The 18,528-nt window shown below is 36.6% G+C and overlaps 2 protein-coding genes across 5 annotated transcripts in view; both read left to right on the top strand.

Annotated features, from left to right (window-relative positions):
- The window catches only part of LOC134480843 (large ribosomal subunit protein eL21-like), a 1,068,210-nt gene that overhangs the window by 37,784 nt on the left and 1,011,898 nt on the right, over window positions 1–18,528 (top strand). The window lies entirely within an intron of this gene.
- Med13 (mediator complex subunit 13) overlaps window positions 1–18,528 on the top strand; it is a 90,261-nt gene that overhangs the window by 36,020 nt on the left and 35,713 nt on the right. For all 4 annotated transcript variants that reach the window (XR_005489839.2, XR_005489840.2, NM_001415085.1 and 1 more), the window contains exons 9-12: window positions 1,177–1,860; window positions 12,393–12,606; window positions 14,176–14,254; window positions 17,766–17,887. Coding sequence is in view for 2 of the 4 variants with exons in the window: in NM_001415085.1 (NP_001402014.1) it covers window positions 1,177–1,860; window positions 12,393–12,606; window positions 14,176–14,254; window positions 17,766–17,887 (1,099 nt within the window). In the remaining 2 variants the exon portion in view is untranslated. The remainder of the gene's footprint in view (window positions 1–1,176; window positions 1,861–12,392; window positions 12,607–14,175; window positions 14,255–17,765; window positions 17,888–18,528) is intronic.

Here is an 18,528-nt window from a genome sequence, read left to right as displayed (position 1 = left end):
TTTGATAGCATCTAGTAAGATGTCCTAGACTTTGCATGAAGGAACTATTCAGAATGTTCTTTATTAGAGAAATGGTTGCCATTTTAAAGAACTTTTTGATTTATTGCATCTGTTTATCGGGGGTGGGCATGCACAGGCACAGTGAGTGTGGAGGTGAGAAGACAGCCTGTAGGTGTCACTGTTTGCCTTCTGTGTGGCTCCTCAGCACTGACTCAGGTGGTTTATCCTGTGCTACTGTTGCTTGGTTGGCAGTGTTGATTTAGCTAACAAATAAGGCTCCCAGAATTAAAGAAAAATTATTATTGAAGTTTAAAATTCCATATTCAATTACTTCATGAGGTAATTTCTTTGTGTGGAGAGAAATAAAAGCAAGTAACATACAGATCTTAGACCTAACAAAATTACTAGATTTTAAATTATGGCTTAAGTCCTTCAGTTCAGAAATGCTTCATGGATGAAGAGAAGGTGGTTTTAAGCATTTTTTTCCTATTCTAGTTAAATGAATTCTTCTGTAGTGTCAAATACTGGAGAACCTAAGTAGGCCCATCTGTCAGTCGACTCTAACGCCTTTAGACTAATCAGTTACAATAGCATTGTAGTTAGTGACTGAGCTTGGGCAAGCTATTCTTAATAGTTACTAAGTCTGAAATACCAGGTACATTTATAAATGAAGAAATTTTAAATTTCCTTAACTAGATTTATTGAGAAGCCAAGATAGTTAGAGCTATTAAGTGAATGTGAGTTGATTTAAAAATTTTTAGAAGATATATTTTATGTGCATGAGTGTTTTGTCTGAATATATGTTATGTGTTCCATATGTATGCCTGGTGCCTGAAGAGGTCACAAAAAGGTATAGGGTTCTTTGGAACTGGACTTAGATATGATTGTGAGTCACCTGAGTCTTGTGAATTGAACCTGGGTCCTCTACAAGAGTCAATTCTCCTTAACCGTCATGCCATTTCTCTAGTTCTGCAAATTGGCTTTTATGAATTGTTCTGTATGCTTTTATGCTTAAGATCACTGCCAAGTGATTTGTAAATTCAAATCATGCTATTCTTAGAGTTGCAAATGAAAAACCAATGATCTCACGTGTCTCAAAATCTTACTTTATATACTTTGTATAATAGTTTAACATTAACATAAATAACTAAATCTTTTTTTTTTTTAACTTTTCAGGCATAAAAGTCTTAAAACAAGAAATACTGGGCAACAAGGACAGGCACCATCTTTAGGGCAACAACAGCAAATACTTCCTAAGCACAAGACCAATGAGAAGCAAGAAAAGAGTGAGAAGCCACAAAAGCGCCCCTTGACCCCTTTTCACCACCGTGTATCAATTAGTGATGATATTGGCATGGACACAGATTCAGCCAGCCAAAGACTTGTGATCTCTGCTGCAGATAGTCAAGTGAGATTTACAAACATCCGAACTAATGATGTAGCAAAGACTCCTCAGATGCATGGCACTGAACTGGCAAATTCACCTCAGCCTCCCCCACTTAGTCCTCATCCATGTGATGTGGTTGATGAAGGAGTGACTAAAACGCCTTCAACTCCCCAGAGTCAACATTTTTATCAAATGCCAACACCGGATCCCTTGGTTCCTACCAAACCAATGGAAGATAGGATAGACAGTTTGTCCCAGTCTTTCCCACCTCCATTTCAGGAAGCTGTAGAACCTACCGTGTATGTTGGTACAGCAGTAAGCTTGGAAGAAGATGAAGCTAATGTAGCCTGGAAGTATTACAAAGTCCCAAAGAAAAAAGATGTAGAATTTTTACCACCTCAACTTCCAAATGATAAATTCAAGGATGATCCAGTTGGACCTTTTGGACAGGAAAGTGTAACATCAGTTACAGAGTATGTATTTTTTGTTTTTAATAGTCACTACTATAAGAGTAAAAGGTGATGTAACTTCTTAATGCTGGGACAGTTATTCTGGGTGTTAACTTTGAATAACTTCTTTAGTATGGTTATCTCTGAAGGGACCTCCTTTATTATTTAAAAAAATTTAGCCACAAAAATGTGGAGAAAATAATACACAAAAGCTTCAGTGTCTGTCCAACTAAGGGGGTTGCCTATGACAAGATGCATCTATTCTTCTAGTTCTCCTTTCACTGGCCTGAATTTGGCACACATGCCCTAAGACATACAGACTTAGTTAATTTGTATAATTGCTTTGTGACCTTCTATAGTATGTCTACTATAGAATATAGTATAGACCTGCTATATTATGTCTACTTTCTAGAGGAACATCATCTTGTATGTTGTTCTTAGCAACAAAGTAGGTAGCAGTGAATTGGGGAGAGTGGTTATACATTTTCTTGTATAAAAATATTTTTAGGAAACACTTGTGAAAGAGGAGTTGTCACACCTTGAGATGTGCCCCTATTCAGGGAAAGGTGGTAGAGCCAGTTTGCTCTACAAACAACTGGCCTGCAGTTGATACCATTGTAAGCCAATAGACCATGAAACCCTGCTGGTTTTCGTTTTTATCAGTCCTTGGCATAAGACTGTTTTAACTGCATGAAGAATGGCAAGGGATTGTTTTGATGCGTGTTTGTAGATTTCTAGTAATACTAAACATTTAAATATTCATTGAACAGTTGTTCTGTGAATTACCTGTCTAAATTTTTTTTTTAACCTGTCTAATTTTTAAGGTTTCCTTTTCCTTCTTTATTTATTCTTCCCATATTTTTGGTCCTAGTCCTATGCTATTAAATGTAATGTAGGTATCTCTCTGTATCTAGCTTATCATCTTTGTTCACTTAATATATGACAAACTTTGGGCAGAATGTGGCTTTCTTTTGGGTCTTCCTTTACTTTATATATTGCTTGGAATACAATCTTAGCCTATCCAGTAGGCTTTTATTTTTTTATTTTTATTTTTATTTTTAATGTGTAAATTTTTCTAATAGTGTAAATCAATCAGCAAAACACATTTATAAACATTTTTAAATTTATTATGACTATGGATATTTTTGCCTGCACATATGTGTGTACACTGCGTATGTTTCTGATGACCTCAGAGCCCAGAAGAGACTGTTGCCTCTCTTGGAACTGGAGTTGCAGGCAATCCCGAGCTGCCATACGGGTGTTGGGAATGAACTCCTGTGCTCTGAAAGAGCAGCCAGTGTTTTTAACCATTGGCCATCTCTCTACCCCACTTAGTCTTAATTTTAAATGATGTATTAGATTTTATTAGTTGCTTAAGAGTGCACACATCCTCCTTTTTCTTTTTGTTTTACCTTTAGTCCTGGGTATCAAATCCAGTGCTGGGTGAATGCCGGGCCATCAGTCTGTTACGAGCAATAGCCACGGTGCTTGGTGGGGTTTTGTTTTTTTTTTTAAGTTTGTTTTACTTTATGTACATAGAACATTTTAGCCTATGACCCATGCATACCTAGTACCCTTAGAAGTCTTTGGATCCTAAGGTTGTGAACCTCTGTGTGGATGCTGGCAGGTGATCAAATTCCTCTGTAACACTGAGAAGGGGGCTGCAGCACCTAGAGCTGGCTTCACACTCAGGAGAGAATGGTTCATGTTTTCCTTGTGGTTCGGGTGCTCTACAGTCACAGAAACTTCTCTAGTAAGAAACTGTAGAAGCAATGCCTGAAGTGTAGACTTTTAAGAAGTACAAAGGAATGTGTTTCCTTATGCCATTTTCATACTGATATGTCATCATCCTTTGTCGCTAGCTCCTCACCACTGCCCATCTTTGTGCCCCTTCATCTGTGGCTGGTTCCCTTTCTCTGGATAGGATCCTGTCATTGTTTTTGTTTCTTATTTAAATCATGTAGTTCATTTCTCTTTTAAACTTTCCTCCTGTAAGATCTGTTTCTCACCTCATGATTTTTTTTTAGCTCATGACCTATTCTCACATACACATAAATGAATACACACACACGCACACATATATATTTTATTTATATATATATATATATATATATATATATATATATATATATATATGTTCCATATGTAAGAAAATAGCCCACCCCCTTTCTGAATCTGGCTTATTTTGCTTAACATAATGATTTCTAGTTCTATCCATTTTCCTTCAAATATCACGATTTTGTTTTCGTTAAGGGGTGCGTAAGATTTCCTTATGTTTGCACTATGCTTCATCCACTTATGATTGTGTAAGCTGCCATCACTCTCTGGCTTTCAGTCAGTAATTATTCTGCTGTAAACAGTTAGGTGAGTATCTTGATGGACCATTTGGTAGTTCTACCTTTAGTTTTTTTTTTTTTTTGTTTTTTTTGTTTTTTTTTTTCTTTTCTTCGGAGCTGGGGACCGAACCCAGGGCCTTGCGCTTCCTAGGTAAGCGCTCTACCACTGAGCTAAATCCCCAGCCCCTAGTTTTTTTGAGGAACATTTATGAGATTTCCATCATGCTTATACTGTATCCTTGCCAGCATTTGTTGTTCCTCCCCACAGTTTTTGGGTAGCCATTCTGACTAGGGTAAGATAGAATCTTGAATTTATATTTCCTGAACTGCTAAGCAAAGTTCACTCTATCTTCTACTTGCTTTCTGAGTTAGCTATGATATCTTCCTTTAAAAAAAAAGAAAAAGAAAAGCCAGGCTCATGCCTCATGGTTGTTCAGATTACATTAGAGAAGCAAAGAACCATTTACTTTCTATCGTTTAGTGTTGCTTGAGAGTTGTTAGGAATTTTTGTGATTATTGTGTCCAAGTTACAGTCTGTCTTCATTTATCCAAATCACTGGCTCTCCTATAAAGAGTTTTAAAAAAAATGTTGCTAACATATTTTTATATCTGAGATTATGTATTTGTTAATGGAGTTTTTTCTTGTTAAAATGTAAGCTCTACAGGGCAAACACTCTTGTGTACTGCTGTACTTCTCGTAACACAAGAACACCAGGTATACAGGCAGACATGCACCTAGAGTAGTCCTGTGCATATTGTAGAAATCCCACAGATGTTTGGAGGAATCAGATGACAGTACGGCTAGACACTTTATTATTCTACTACTTTTTTTCCTTTCCAGGTTATATTTTCTTACTTACTGTAGAAATGTAGTGATATGAATATTTTTACATTAGCAAGCTTCAGGCATGAGCTTTTATGGGCACATTATATTCATAAGATCTAAGAATTCTGGCCAGAGCTTTAAACACATGTATTGGCTGCTTGAGCTTATAACATTTAACCTCAGAATCTGTTAAAAAATAACTTGACATTTTTCTCATTGAATACAAAGGAGAAGAAACATAAAGTAGAAAAACAGCATGCAGAGTAGACTGGTACTGGGTCATGATTATGTAAATTCAGGATGTAACATTTCTACTTCTGCCTAGTTCTGGTCTCCCTTTGCTCCTCAGTCATAGAAAAGGGAAAACAAACAAATACTGGGATCCAGAGTTTGCTGTTGGTTTTATTTAGACAAATGTAATTTTTTATTTTGTGGAATTGTATGTCATCTTTTGTTGTTATACCAGAAAGAAAAGTCTATATTCTGTCAGAATTCTCTTTAGTTCTAGCCTCGTTTTTGTAGCAGGAGGATAGATATCACCTTCTGTGTTAACTCAGAAACATTTATGAAATATAATAGTTTTGCATCTGGTAGGTTAGAAGGAAGTGCAAGAGATTGATGTCTCTTGTTTTCCTTTTAGTTTAGAAAGAACTTTAATTAGTTCTTTCCTTTTCCCTGCAATAGCAGTAATTCTCAGGTGACATTGGCCAGGGTCCCCTTTTAGTTGTCAGAACTAGAGGTGTGTTTCTGACTTGTGGTAGGTAGAGACTTGAGATGCTGCCAAGTGGCTTTTAAGTGTACATGGTAATATCCCGCAACAAGAGAGTTACACAGCACAAGTGTCGTAATAGACCCTTTATTATAAACACTTGCAAAAACTCACATACCAAAATTACATCAGGCTTAAGGTCTGTATGACTTAATGAACTTATGTACAGTTAAAATTGGCAGATTTTTAATAGTTTGGCTTTTAAAGAAATTTGACCCCTAAAACTGTTATCAAATTAAACGGGCCAAATGTATATAATGATTAGGTTCTTTAGAATTGTACTGTTTGGCTGGGCAGTGGTGGTAAATGCCTTTAAGACCAGCACTCGGGAGGCAGAGGCACATGAAGCACACATGAATCTCTGACTTTGAGGCAAGCCTGGTCTTTAGAGTGAGTTCCAGGACAGCCAAGACTGAACAAAGCAATCCTGTCTTAAAAAAAACCAAAACAAACAAACAAAAAACGAGAGAGTTAGTTGTACTAATTTAGTCCCCAAACCACTGTGAAATATTTGGCTTGGTCATTGATGTTGCTGTGAAACTCAAATCTTCTTATAAGGACTTGATAATTTAGTACCTGGTATTAATACTCTTAGTTGATAATTTGAAAGTTCAGAAGAACATTTATCTCATTATAGGAGGTGGTAAAAAAATAAAGACAGATGGTGTCCCTTACTAAAATAAGTTTATTTATTTATTTATTTTTTTGGGTTCTATTTTTCGGAGCTGGGGACCGAACCCAGGGCCTTGCGCTTCCTAGGCAAGCGCTCTACCACTGAGCTAAATCCCCAACCCCTAAAATAAGTTTATGATTCACTATTAAGTGCTTGTGATTGCATCTCAACAACCTAATTTCTTTGGATGGGTTGTTAACAGTTTCTCTTCTATGTAGTTCTGACCGTCCTGGAACACCAGGTTGGTCTTGAACTCAGAGAGAATCTACTTGCTTCTGCCTCTGGGAATGCTGGGATTAAAGGCTTCCTACACCACTCCTGGCCTTTTAGCAGTTTCTTTGTAGGAACGTAGAAATTCTTATTAACTTAATTATTTAGGCCTTTTGAGACAGGATTTTTCTCTGTAGCTGTGTTTGTGGAACTTGACTTTGTATAACAGGCTGGCCTCAAATTCAGAAATCCATCTGCCTCTGCCTCCCCCAAGTGCTGCGATTAAAGGTGTGCTTCTCTACCGCCTTGCAGTTTTGACATGTTTCTAAACAGCTTCAGACTGCAAATTGCCTGTTTTTACTAGGGAATTAGGAACAAGAAGAATGGGAAGAAATATGGATTTGTAGGTGGACGTTTGTTTTCAAAGTAGAAGTGTCTTGAAACAACTGATAAATTTAAAAAGATCTTGGTGAATAGTTAAGGTCTGCCTCAATAGTAACATCATTATGAAGAAAGGGGAAATAAGTGTTTAGTAATAGAAGAGAGTCTCAGATATATTATAAATTTTAGATCTTAGGTATATGGCACGTGCATGCATACATGATCTTATACATTGCGATTGTTGGTCATTAGTCAGATGATATAGATAGTACCTGTTTTCCTGGAGAGGGATCAGCATACTCTTGATCTGTCCTTCTGTCCTTTATGACGTTAGCTATGTGTATATAAGACATGGATACTGTAGAAATAAGACTTCAGAAATATGAAATACCTATAATTTGTACATGTGTTAATAGGCCAATGAGGCGTTGCCTTTTATAGGTCTGTGCCTTCATGGATAACTACCAGTTGAAGAAGCTTAAAATTTCTGTCTCCATTTGGTGTAAAGGAATGGTGTTTGCTTTTGGTGTTTGAGTGTGGCACTGTGCCCCATGGGTGGGTGGATGCGTTAGAGCTGTGGATGAGCTCAGTTGGAAGGGTGCTTGCTTGATAGCTTGCTTGATCTGTCCTTCTGTCCTTTATGACGTTAGCTGGGTTCAACCCTAGCACTGCATTAAAAAAATAAAGCATGGTGGTGTTCACGTGTAATCTTAACACTCGAGAGAGATGTGGAAGCCAGAAGATAAGGAACTCACTGTTGTCCTTGAATGCATAGAGAATTAGAAGCTAATCTGAACTCTGACAGAGAATGGATAAGTGAGGGAAAATTGCTCTTTATGTTCTATAGTTTTCCTTTGGTTAAATTGAATATCAGATCTCCCTGATATGGGAACTGGAGTTAGAGATGGTTGTGAGCTTTCTTGTGGATCAAACCAGTAACCTGTTGCAGAGTAGCCTTAAGATGCAATGCTCTTTAACAGCTGAGTCATTCCTGGAGCCCAAATATTTTACAGTTTTAATAGTTTTGGCTGCTTAACTAGTACAGAATAATACAGTTCATTATTTCTCAATAAAACTGCATTCTTATACTTTCATGCATAGTGAAAATGAATGCATACTTTGTGAAAACGTTTTCATGAGCTATGCTAAATTATTCCTTTTCTAATCTGATGGAATTTACTAGGAGAAAGGGAGAGTTGGGGATATATAACAGTATAGCATACCCCATATGCAAGGCGTTTGCATCTGTGGCGAATATATCTTCTTCCTAGTTATTTTCAGTTTGTTAGTTCTGATTGAATCTCTTTTAGTATAGAGGCCACTGACTTTTTAAATTGTGTAGTTTGGATTTTTGAGATGAGGAAAGTCTTACTACCTTTGAATCTGCCTGCCTCTTGCCTTTCTTTGCCTCTTGTCTCCTAAGTGTTAGTATTATGTGTGTGAGCTACTGCCTCGGGCCTAGGGATTTAAAAGTTAAAGCTAGCCTTTGTACAGTACACATCTTTAATTCCAGCAATTGGTAAGCAGAGGAAGGCAAATCTCTTGAGTTTGAACACAGCCTGGTCTACATGGTAGGTAAGTTTTAGAACAGCCAGGGCTACATAGACCCCGGCTCAAAACAAACTAACAAACCAAAATTTTTAAAGATAGAAAAATTTCTGCCCAGAAACATGGTTGTTTGATATTTTAAAAAAGGATTTAGCATGTTTTAGTGGAATTTGTTGATGCTTAAAAACAATCTATTTTTATTTAGATGGTGTTTCTAAACCCTGAGCAAAGAAAACGTGCTTGAGCCTAGCTCTTTACATTTTGTTTTATATTTAGGATACATTAGAATTTTTAAATTATAGTCATCAGAAGAACTCCTGTGTTATATTAGATCCACCAGATATTTATTGTATGTATATAGTTATAAAATGCATTACTTGATCTCTTAAAATAGTAGTTTTGAATGCCTTTGTTTCATAGAAAGAAGCCTGTGATGAAATAAACTTGTTTTTATTGCACTGTACTCAAACCTCTTAAGAATTCTGTTTGCTATCTATTTTAATGCAATAAAATTATACTTTTGACAGCTCAAGGATTGCTTCTAGATATGAAGATGGTACCGGGGCTAGTACCATTTAAAGAAAGTGGGAGGAGGATTTTGAGATACTCAGTTCTTCTGTTTTAAACATTTCCTTCTTTAGCTTATCTCCTATAATTGTCAATGCATATTGTCAAACCTTGTCTGGAAGAATTCTTTTGAATAAAGACATAAATGTTGTATGTGAGTGCATCTCAAGAGTGTGTGCTGTTATCTTAGTGAAAGGAAGGAAATGCAGTTAATGAAAACTATACAGGCAATTTATTTCCTTGTTTGGAAATGCTTTCTGTTATTATTGTACCTGATCTTCCAGTATGTATTTAGTTTTGTATCTAGTTGAGATTATTTTTGTAGTTAGGAATTTGGCTATATGTGAAAGTTCCTTTTAGGAAAGGAGAGGCATTATTTATACTCAGCAAAGTGTCTTGTGTACTGTATATTTGGATAGAGACATGGTAATTTGTTTGAATCTGGCACTCTAGAAATTTTACTTTTACTAAGAATTTAATATAGAATGTATAATGTTATTTTATACCAACTTTATTGTGACTTGATATTAATGAGTACATTTAAAAATTTTACATATGCCAATGTCTCCAAGATCACTTCAATAAAATAAGAAAACATTGTCTCTTGGCAGTGCACTTGGTTTACTCTTCTTCATTTTTAGCAGAGCTTTGTGCAGTATGTTCAATCCTTTTAGTAATGTTACTGCACACCAGTTTACTAATTACGTATTTAAACAAGGTGGCAGTCCTTTTGCTTCTGCCAAAGGATGGCTTGATAAAGAGAAGATTTGTTCACTTTCATGTATCTGTAGTGCCTTCAGTCTAGACGCAGGGCTTTCCTTACCCTTTACCACTGTTTCATTACTATTTCATTACCATTACATTTCATTGCCCTTTACTAGTACCTTCTAGGTACTAGAAAACGAATAGGTCAGTGCTTAAGCTTTTAATCTTTATCTTTGTCACCGAGGGACCTTGGCGCAAAGTATTTGTTGCTACATAATTCTAGTCACTTAGAGATCACCCTCTATATCCATCATAGTTTTTTTTTTTTTTTTACTAAAAAAGGCATAACAAATTAAATACTATGTTAAAAATATTCACACTAGCAAATTTAACAGTTTTAGCAGTTCGTCAAGGTTGAATGTGGTGAGGTAGAGTTACTTTTAAGATAAAATGTTCTGGGGTTGGGGATTTAGCTCAGCGGTAGAGCACTTGCCTAGCAAGCACAAGGCCCTGGGTTCGGTCCCCAGCTCCGAAAAAAAGAAAAAAGAGAAAAAAAAAAAAGATAAAATGTTCTGTCTGTTCATAGAAAGAACTAACGAGTAATTAACATATCTCCATTGACAGTTGTGCCACCAGTGTGTTTTTATGAAACTATAGACTTGGAATGCTAGTTGTGGGGATTTGTCTAGTATCTTTAGAATAGTAGTAATTGCGTGAGCATCTGATAAAACATTCAGGAAACACTGGCCTTTATTTTGATGGACTCTGTTTCACTCTAGGGAACCAAGTGGAGGCAGTGCTAGGTATTAATAATAGATTGAGGTTTGATGTCATTCATACAACTTACAGTCTGGGTAATGACTTATTGCTCCAAACTTTACATCATTATGGCCTTAGCTGTTCAGAGGAGTGGATGAGTGGTTTTAGTCCTTGTTTCTCCTTTGGCATTTATTAAGGGTATATGTATTTGAGATGAGATCTCGTTCTGTAGCTCAGTCTGACCCGAGTGCTGGCATTGCCTGTGTGATCATAACAACTCAGTGTTTTCTAATTTAAAAGAATGGTTCACTTCACAGTACAAGATACTAATGCTAATTATCTTAATTTTGTGCTTTGTTTACAGCTCATTTATTATCAAATATTAGTAACTACTTATCTTGTGTCTTAGCATTCTTTCAGTATTAGAGATGATTCAGCCAACCAAGACAAGATCCCAGACTTTGTGGGACTTCTCTATTCTAATGAGAATGAGAAATATAGTATATAATATGTTTGAAGATAACTGCCCCCAGAGGGTTTGGTAGCAGGCAGAGTAAGACAGTTTTAAATAGGTAGTCATAATAAGATTCAGAGAAGGTGACATTTAAACAAAGCACTCACTGGAGGAAGTAAAGGAGATGGGTGGACAAACATTGTAAACAAAAGGGAAAGCCAGGATGGTGTGTATCCTTGTGAGGAACATCAAGGAAGCCCCTGGAAACAGGATATGGAATAGAAGCAGATGAAGTTGGAGAGGAAAAGAAGAGTGAGATCGTGGGAGATTTGGCTTGGGTATTAACAGACTTTGGTGTTGTATTCAAGTAGTTTTTGCAGGATGTTGAAAATGTTCTGACTAGAAGCCAGACTGCCTTGTTCTGACAGGTTGACAACTTGAGGTTTGTAAACCCGAGAGAAAAGGAATTTTGAAGTTTTGAAGTACTTTATTACCTGGAAGTTAGTGATTTTTGTATTCACATTCTGATCTGGAATATAAGCAGTGAACTTGCAGTTCAGAGGCATAGGTCCTGAGGCTTCACAGGGTCTGCCTAGGGTCTTCTTGTTGTGACTCCTCCTCTCTTCTAGCCTTAAAATCTAAGGCCAAATTTCTTTGATATATTAGCTTCCTCTTGTTTGTCATTTGAACCTCTCTGCTGTCCTTCCTCTGGTTTTGTGTGCCTTTCTTGTTTGTGTGTGGAAGCATCCACATTTTTTTAAATCACTATTTTGAACCAGGAGACTGGTAATATACAAATTACATGCAACAGGAAGAAAGCAGAGTTACTTTTTTTTGGCCTGGTGCTTTTAGTTTGTTTTGTTGACCTCATTATTAATAGTAATAATATCATTTTCATGAAGTAGAAACAAGGCCTTAAAACATCAAGCTTAAAATGTATCTATTCTTTGCAATAAGAACAGGATACTTGTTTTCCTTGTACAAATGAAAGCATCTTGTGGATGAGACCCACCAGATGGTTACTTCACCTTGTATACCTGAAGATGTCTTCTCAGTACCAGGCTTTGGATAGGTCACTGTGCTTGAGAAGGCGAGAAAAGGGCACACGGTGGAAGGACACTGTGTAGACTTGGGTTTTTAGGTTCATCTTTCTGTTGTTAAGCTCGAGCTTATAATAAAGCATGTGTCCTCAGTTTAATTTGTAAAATTGGAAAATAGAGGCTAAATACCATGAATAATTCTAAAAACAACACTTAAAGTTTTTTTAGAATTTTCAAATGCTTGTTTGGATAACAAATACTAATTCTCTAACTGTGTTTTCTGTGCAGGTTAATGGTGCAGTGTAAGAAGCCTTTAAAAGTTTCTGATGAAATAGTCCAGCAATATCAAATTAAAAATCAGTATCTTTCAGCAATAGCATCTGATACAGAACAAGAACCTAAAATTGATCCATATGCGTTTGTTGAAGGAGATGAGGAATTCATTTTTACTGATAAAAAAGATAGACAAAATAGCGAGAGAGAAGCTGGGAAGAAACACAAGGTGAGTAGGAGAGACGCTATCCTGTGTGTGCACTCTGCAGTGTGCTTGCACGTTTGATGCCACACTCGGGCACTGCTTGCTTTGTTTTAGTGATATGGGTTAATGAACTAGGGCCTTGTGAATGCTTGGCAAGCCCTCTATATCACTGAGTTGTTTGCCCAGCCCCACTCATCTGTTCCTTTAGAATAGGAAGATTGATCATATTTATGCAGATATGTGCGTGCTACCCTGGGTAAGTCAGTTACGTGATACACTTTGACTTCATTTCTGATGATGGAAAGATTATTGTATTTTCGTATTGGATGAAGAGTATATTAACTTTGGTCAGAATTAGAACATTTAAGTACACTGTTTTGGTACTAGGTTTATAAAATGTGGGATTTTTTTGAGTATGTGATTAGGAAGATTACTTTCTTCTTAAAAGCAAAAACTTGATAAAGTAATGGTAATGAAAAGCCTCGTCTGGGCTGGTGAGATGCTGAGTAAATAAATGAATAAAGATAGCTACTGCCTACCTAGCCTGAGGATCTCGAGTTTGATCCCTGGGTCCTACATGATGCAGAGAGACATCTCCTCTAAGTTGTTCTTTGAGTTCCACACTCATGGTGTGGCCTTAGACACACACACACACACACACACACACACACACACACACACACACTCTCTCTCTCTCTCTCTCTCTGTAATTAAGTGATTGAAGTTTCAACATTAGGCACTCAAGGATCTATTAGACAATAAATAACTTAAGAATTTGGCAGTAAGTATAAAATATAAGCATTGAAAACTAATTGTATTAAATGATCCTGTGTTTACTACAAAGCAGTTAATTTCACAGAGTTTTACTTGGCTGTAGTATATACCAGTTACTTAGTCTTATCTGTTTGTAAATATGAAGCAATAGTACCTGGGAAGGGTATATCCACAGTCAAACTCAACACAGATTTGGGAGTTCACACCGTCAGCCATGGTTCCTGTGGCAGATTCCTTAGCATCCCTTTGAATTAAATGATTGATCTGTAAGGTGAGCATGCTGATTGTTTAAGAATTAGTTATAGGGGTTGGGGATTTAGCTCAGTGGTAGAGCGCTTGCCTAGCAAGCGCAAGGCCCTGGGTTCGGTCCCCAGCTCCGGGAAGGAAAAAAAAAAAAGAATTAGTTATTGCTGAATGTAATGGCATACATGTTTAATCCTCACATTCAAGAGGCTGAGGCATGAGGAGCTTTCTGAATCTGAGACTAGCCTGGTCTACATGGCAAGTTCCTGAACAGGCAGAGATCCTATCTCAAAAACCCCAAGCCAACCAAATTAAACAAGAGAGAAGAGTGACAAGCCAAGTATAGTGGTGTGTGCTTTTAGTCTAGTGTATGGGAGGCTGAGGCAGGAAAATGACAAATGTGAGGAAAAGCCTGATCAACATGAACCTGGGTTCACAGGCAGCTCCCTGATACCAGACCAACACAAGAATTAGTGGTGATGCATTCAGTACATTTATAAGAAGCACCTCAAGAATTGATAGGTTTTTATTGTTGGTAAAATATATAGCAATGCCTGATCTATAACACTGTTTCAGGTGGAAGATGGGACATCTGCTGTCACAGTGTTATCTCATGAAGAAGATGCTATGTCATTATTTAGTCCCTCTAAGCAAGGTAAAACTTCTTCCTAATTGTGACTTAGGCCTTCATTCCAGTGATGATTTGAGGATGTGATTTAGGAAAATTACCTATTCCTTAAAAATCAAGTAAAGGTAATGAAAATACTCACTGGGACTGGTGAGATGGCGTCTTGTGTAAAGACACCTACTGCCTAGCCTGATGTGACACTGCTGGATTTTTAAATAATCCTTTTTCACAAGTTACATTTCATGGGGTGGTTAGATTTATTATTTATCTTGTATTTGAAGAAGCAAGTTCAGACGATAGCAATTTTGTTAAAAATTGAGATATATAACTTTTAGCTAAGACCAGGTATTATCGAGCATGGTGGTGCACGTCTTTAATCCCAGCTGTCTGGAGACAAGAGTCAGGCAGATCTCTGAGTTTCAAGACTAGCCTGGTGTACAGAGTGAGTTCCAGGACAGTCAGGGCTACATAGAAAAACTTTGTCTTGAAAACCCAAACAATCAATCAAAGAAACAAAGAACAAGATCAAATATAAATTGTGGGAATGTTTTCCTTTTTTTTACAGCTAGAAATAGATCTGTGTAGTGAGATAAAATCATTGCTTTAAGGTTCTGATCTGAAAACTCAATATTTAGGGTCTTTTTTTGGGAGGGGGTGCTTAGATTTAGCTTTTAAGACAGTTTCTTTTCATGTAGTCTAAGTTGATCTCATTCCTGAGCTCTTAAGCACCTGAGTGTCACTGGGATTACAGGTGTGTACCACCGTACCTAGCCCAAAGAACTCAGTTTTTAAATTAAACTTATAAAACTTTTTGATTCTTCTCATGGCTTGAGTGTATAAGAGAACATTTTCTTTTTTCTTTCCTTCTCTCTCTCTCTCTCTTTCTCTCTCTCTCTCTCTCTCTCTCTCTGTGCTCATTTAGCTTTGTTTGTAATTTTTTGGTGATATGATCTTGTGTATGCTGAAACACTCCATGTGGTGGAGGTTACTGCACTGAACCTCTTGTTCTAATGTATCTACTTTCTAAGTACTGGGATTGCATCATGTGTGTGGCACCATACCCAACCAAGGATTCTTTTTCTGATGCTATTAGTTTAGCTGTGTTGGTTTTTTTTTGTTTTTGTTTTGTTTTGTTTTGTTTTTTTGTTTTTGTTTTTATGGTTTTTTGAAAGAGGATTTCTCTGTGTAGCCCTGGCTGGCCTTGAACTCCGAGATCAGCCTCCTGAGTCCTGGGATCAAAGGTGTGCGTGCCACCACTGCTTGGCAGTTGAGTATATTTATGTGGTCCAGACATTAGAACTATAGAGTCCTTTGAAAGTATCACTTGTGTGAAGAAGGGACCTATAATTTTTAAAATTGATAGATATACACTGACATATCATATTTATATACATTACACATATATGATATACAGTTTATTGCTTTCTGTGGACATTTTAGAGTGCTAAGTCAAGCTATTTAATATGTATCATTTCATATAAGTACTTATTTTGGAATGAAAACATGAAGATCGGTTTACTTTGTAATTATCAGATATTAAGCATACTATTAACATTATATATAATATATGTTAAGCTTTTCAATGGACATAGTTTAGTATGTATAATATACATTAAACTTTTGAATGGACACAGTTTATCTTTTGGTATGTGTTTTTTGAAGTCAACATTTTGTTTTAATATTTTGAGAATAAAGAAATGAAGTTAAGGAAAAAATTCCATGTAAAGAAGGAGCAGGTAGTCTTTCCTGAGGCAGCTTAGAGGCTCTAAGTATTGGTGGGTAACATCTTAGATTCTTTAATCAAGGGGTCCTTATCAAAATTCTAGTGCAATGTTGCACAGAGATAGAGTGAGAGAATCCTGGACTTTGTATTGAGTCTAAAAAGACCTTAAGTAGCTGGTGAGGTACTGAGTAAAAAGAACAATGCGCTGAGCCTGGCCTGTGCTCTATGGCTGTTGTTGCAGCACTTAGGAATTGACAACGGAGTTCATGAGTTTGAGATTACTCTGTGCACATAGTGAGTCTCTTATTTCTCCTCTCTTCAATAAAAAGTTGTTTATCAGTTGTTTGATGGTACACAACCTTTAATTGCACCCAGCACTTGGGAAGCAGAGGCAGGCTCTTGAGTTCAAAGCCAGCCTGGTCTACAGAGTTAGTCCCAGGACAGCTGGGGCCACATAGAGAATCCCTAACCCCCCGCCCCCAATTGGTTTATTATATTGTCTGACTTCAAAATATACTCTGTAGCTAATGGTAGTTAAGCATTGGCATTAAGGAAAAAAGACAAATGCATAGGCCAATAGAACAGAGTGGAGGGCCTAGAACTAACTCCATGCATTTATGATCAGCATGTCTGTGCTCTTTAACAAACAAACATGTAATAATTTTATGTGTGTGGTACAGTATGTTTTACTATATGTATCCCATATGCATTAGCCAGATCAGGATATTTTGTATTTAGTTTATTAGGAGCCTTAAAGCTCTTCTTACCTAGGTTTTTTTTTTTTTTTCCTTCTTTTTTAATGTATGATTATAGGTCAGAACAGTTAATTATAGGTCAGAATAGTTAATTCTGAAGTATATTCCCCCTTTGTGCTAAGCAATGGAACCTGTTCCTTCTGTCCAGTTGTATTTTGATGCCTATTTCATGTCCTCTGCTCTGTTCTTCCCAACCTCTAAGAATCATACACAGGAAAAATAATGGAACAAAGCATGATATCAAGCCTTTAGACAAGTAATCATACTCCACTATTATCTGTAAATATTGTGGTTTTTTTTAGCAGATACTTAACATTTATTCATTATACACAATTAGCTTGATATTCTGTGATTGTATCTTTATTCAGATGCTCTCATGCAACCTTCCTTATTTAAACAAGCCCTTCTGTTTCCAAATGAAAAAAATAAGACCTGGATAGATGGCTTGTTTTTGCTGGACAGGCATAGCAGTCAGAGTTGGGGTCCTGAGTAGCCACATAGTGTCAGGCAAGTGTGATGGGGCCTGCCTGTAATTCCAGTATGAAAGAAGACGAGATAGGGAATTCACAGAGAAACCTGGATAGTACACTCATTGAATCAGTGAGCTCTAGGTTCAAAGGAGAGACCATACTTAAATGTTTAAGTTAGGAAGCCACTAAGGCAGATACCCCATGTCAACCTCTGACTTGCACATCATGCATATAATGTGTGCACAGGTACCTGTGAAACGGCACATATTCCATCACATCACGCGCACAAAAAGAAAAAGTATGTGTTTAAATCTACCATTCTAATGGCATTTATGTTTTTATTACTTACATATAGAGCTTAACTATGGAATAGATTATATAACTTTTGCAGCTTCCTGGGGAAGAGCTATTGTTTGTTTATAACTTTATTTCTGAGAAAAAAATTTCAGGTTTTAAATAAGAGAATAAGAATAATTTGTGTTGCAGAATTGTCTTTATGAACATTAGCCTTTCTGTCTTGTTTAGATAAGTAGATACTACTTGGCTAATAGTTGAGTTTTCAGTATATTGTTTCTGATTGTCACATGTAGATGCTCCACGCCCTGCTAATCATGCCCGTCCTCCATCAACCAGTTTGATTTATGACTCAGATCTGGCTGTGTCTTATACTGACCTTGATAACCTCTTCAATTCTGATGAAGATGAATTAACAGTGAGTATCCTATTAATGATTAGGATTAAATTAAATTTTATTGATTTCATAACAGTTTAAGTTTTGGAAGTGATTTATGACTTTAGTACTATGTTTTAGCTCTGAACAGTAGGAGATATTTTATAATAAAACGCAATTGGTTGATTTTGCTTTCATGTTAGAATCATCTTAATATGGTTTCTTAAGAACCTTGATGTGGATATATTTGAAAGATACATGGTCAAGTTTCATTGAGCTCTACCATGTAATATTTTTTCTTTCAGTCTTTAGAATGATTTTTCTGTTCTTTGACCCTGTAGTTTGAGAAGTGAGTCTGGAATTGAATTAGAATGTTTACGTAATTAACATTAGAACTTTACACGTTTCCAATTGAGTAAAAAATGCTAGTTCTTCTGAAATTGTTTGCCATTACTTCTGTCACTACAAGACATAGACTTGAAAACAGTCCAGGAGGAAACAGAGCACTACTGCAGTGTTTTCAAAGAAAGTTGAAGATAAAGGTAAAAACTTTAAATGGATGTTCTAGAATGTCAGTTGTCTAGCAGGTAATGAATTGGGTGCTGCAGTATCGTAAAACAGATTCCTTTTCCGTCTACTTAAAAGTAGCTTAGGACTGGCATACTTGGTGTTTGTTGTCTTAT

This window comes from Rattus norvegicus, chromosome 10, assembly GCF_036323735.1.
Source record: "Rattus norvegicus strain BN/NHsdMcwi chromosome 10, GRCr8, whole genome shotgun sequence".
NCBI lineage: Eukaryota > Metazoa > Chordata > Mammalia > Rodentia > Muridae > Rattus > Rattus norvegicus.
The sequence above is the reverse complement of the archived record's forward strand: the minus strand, read 5'-3'. Positions and strand labels throughout refer to the sequence as shown.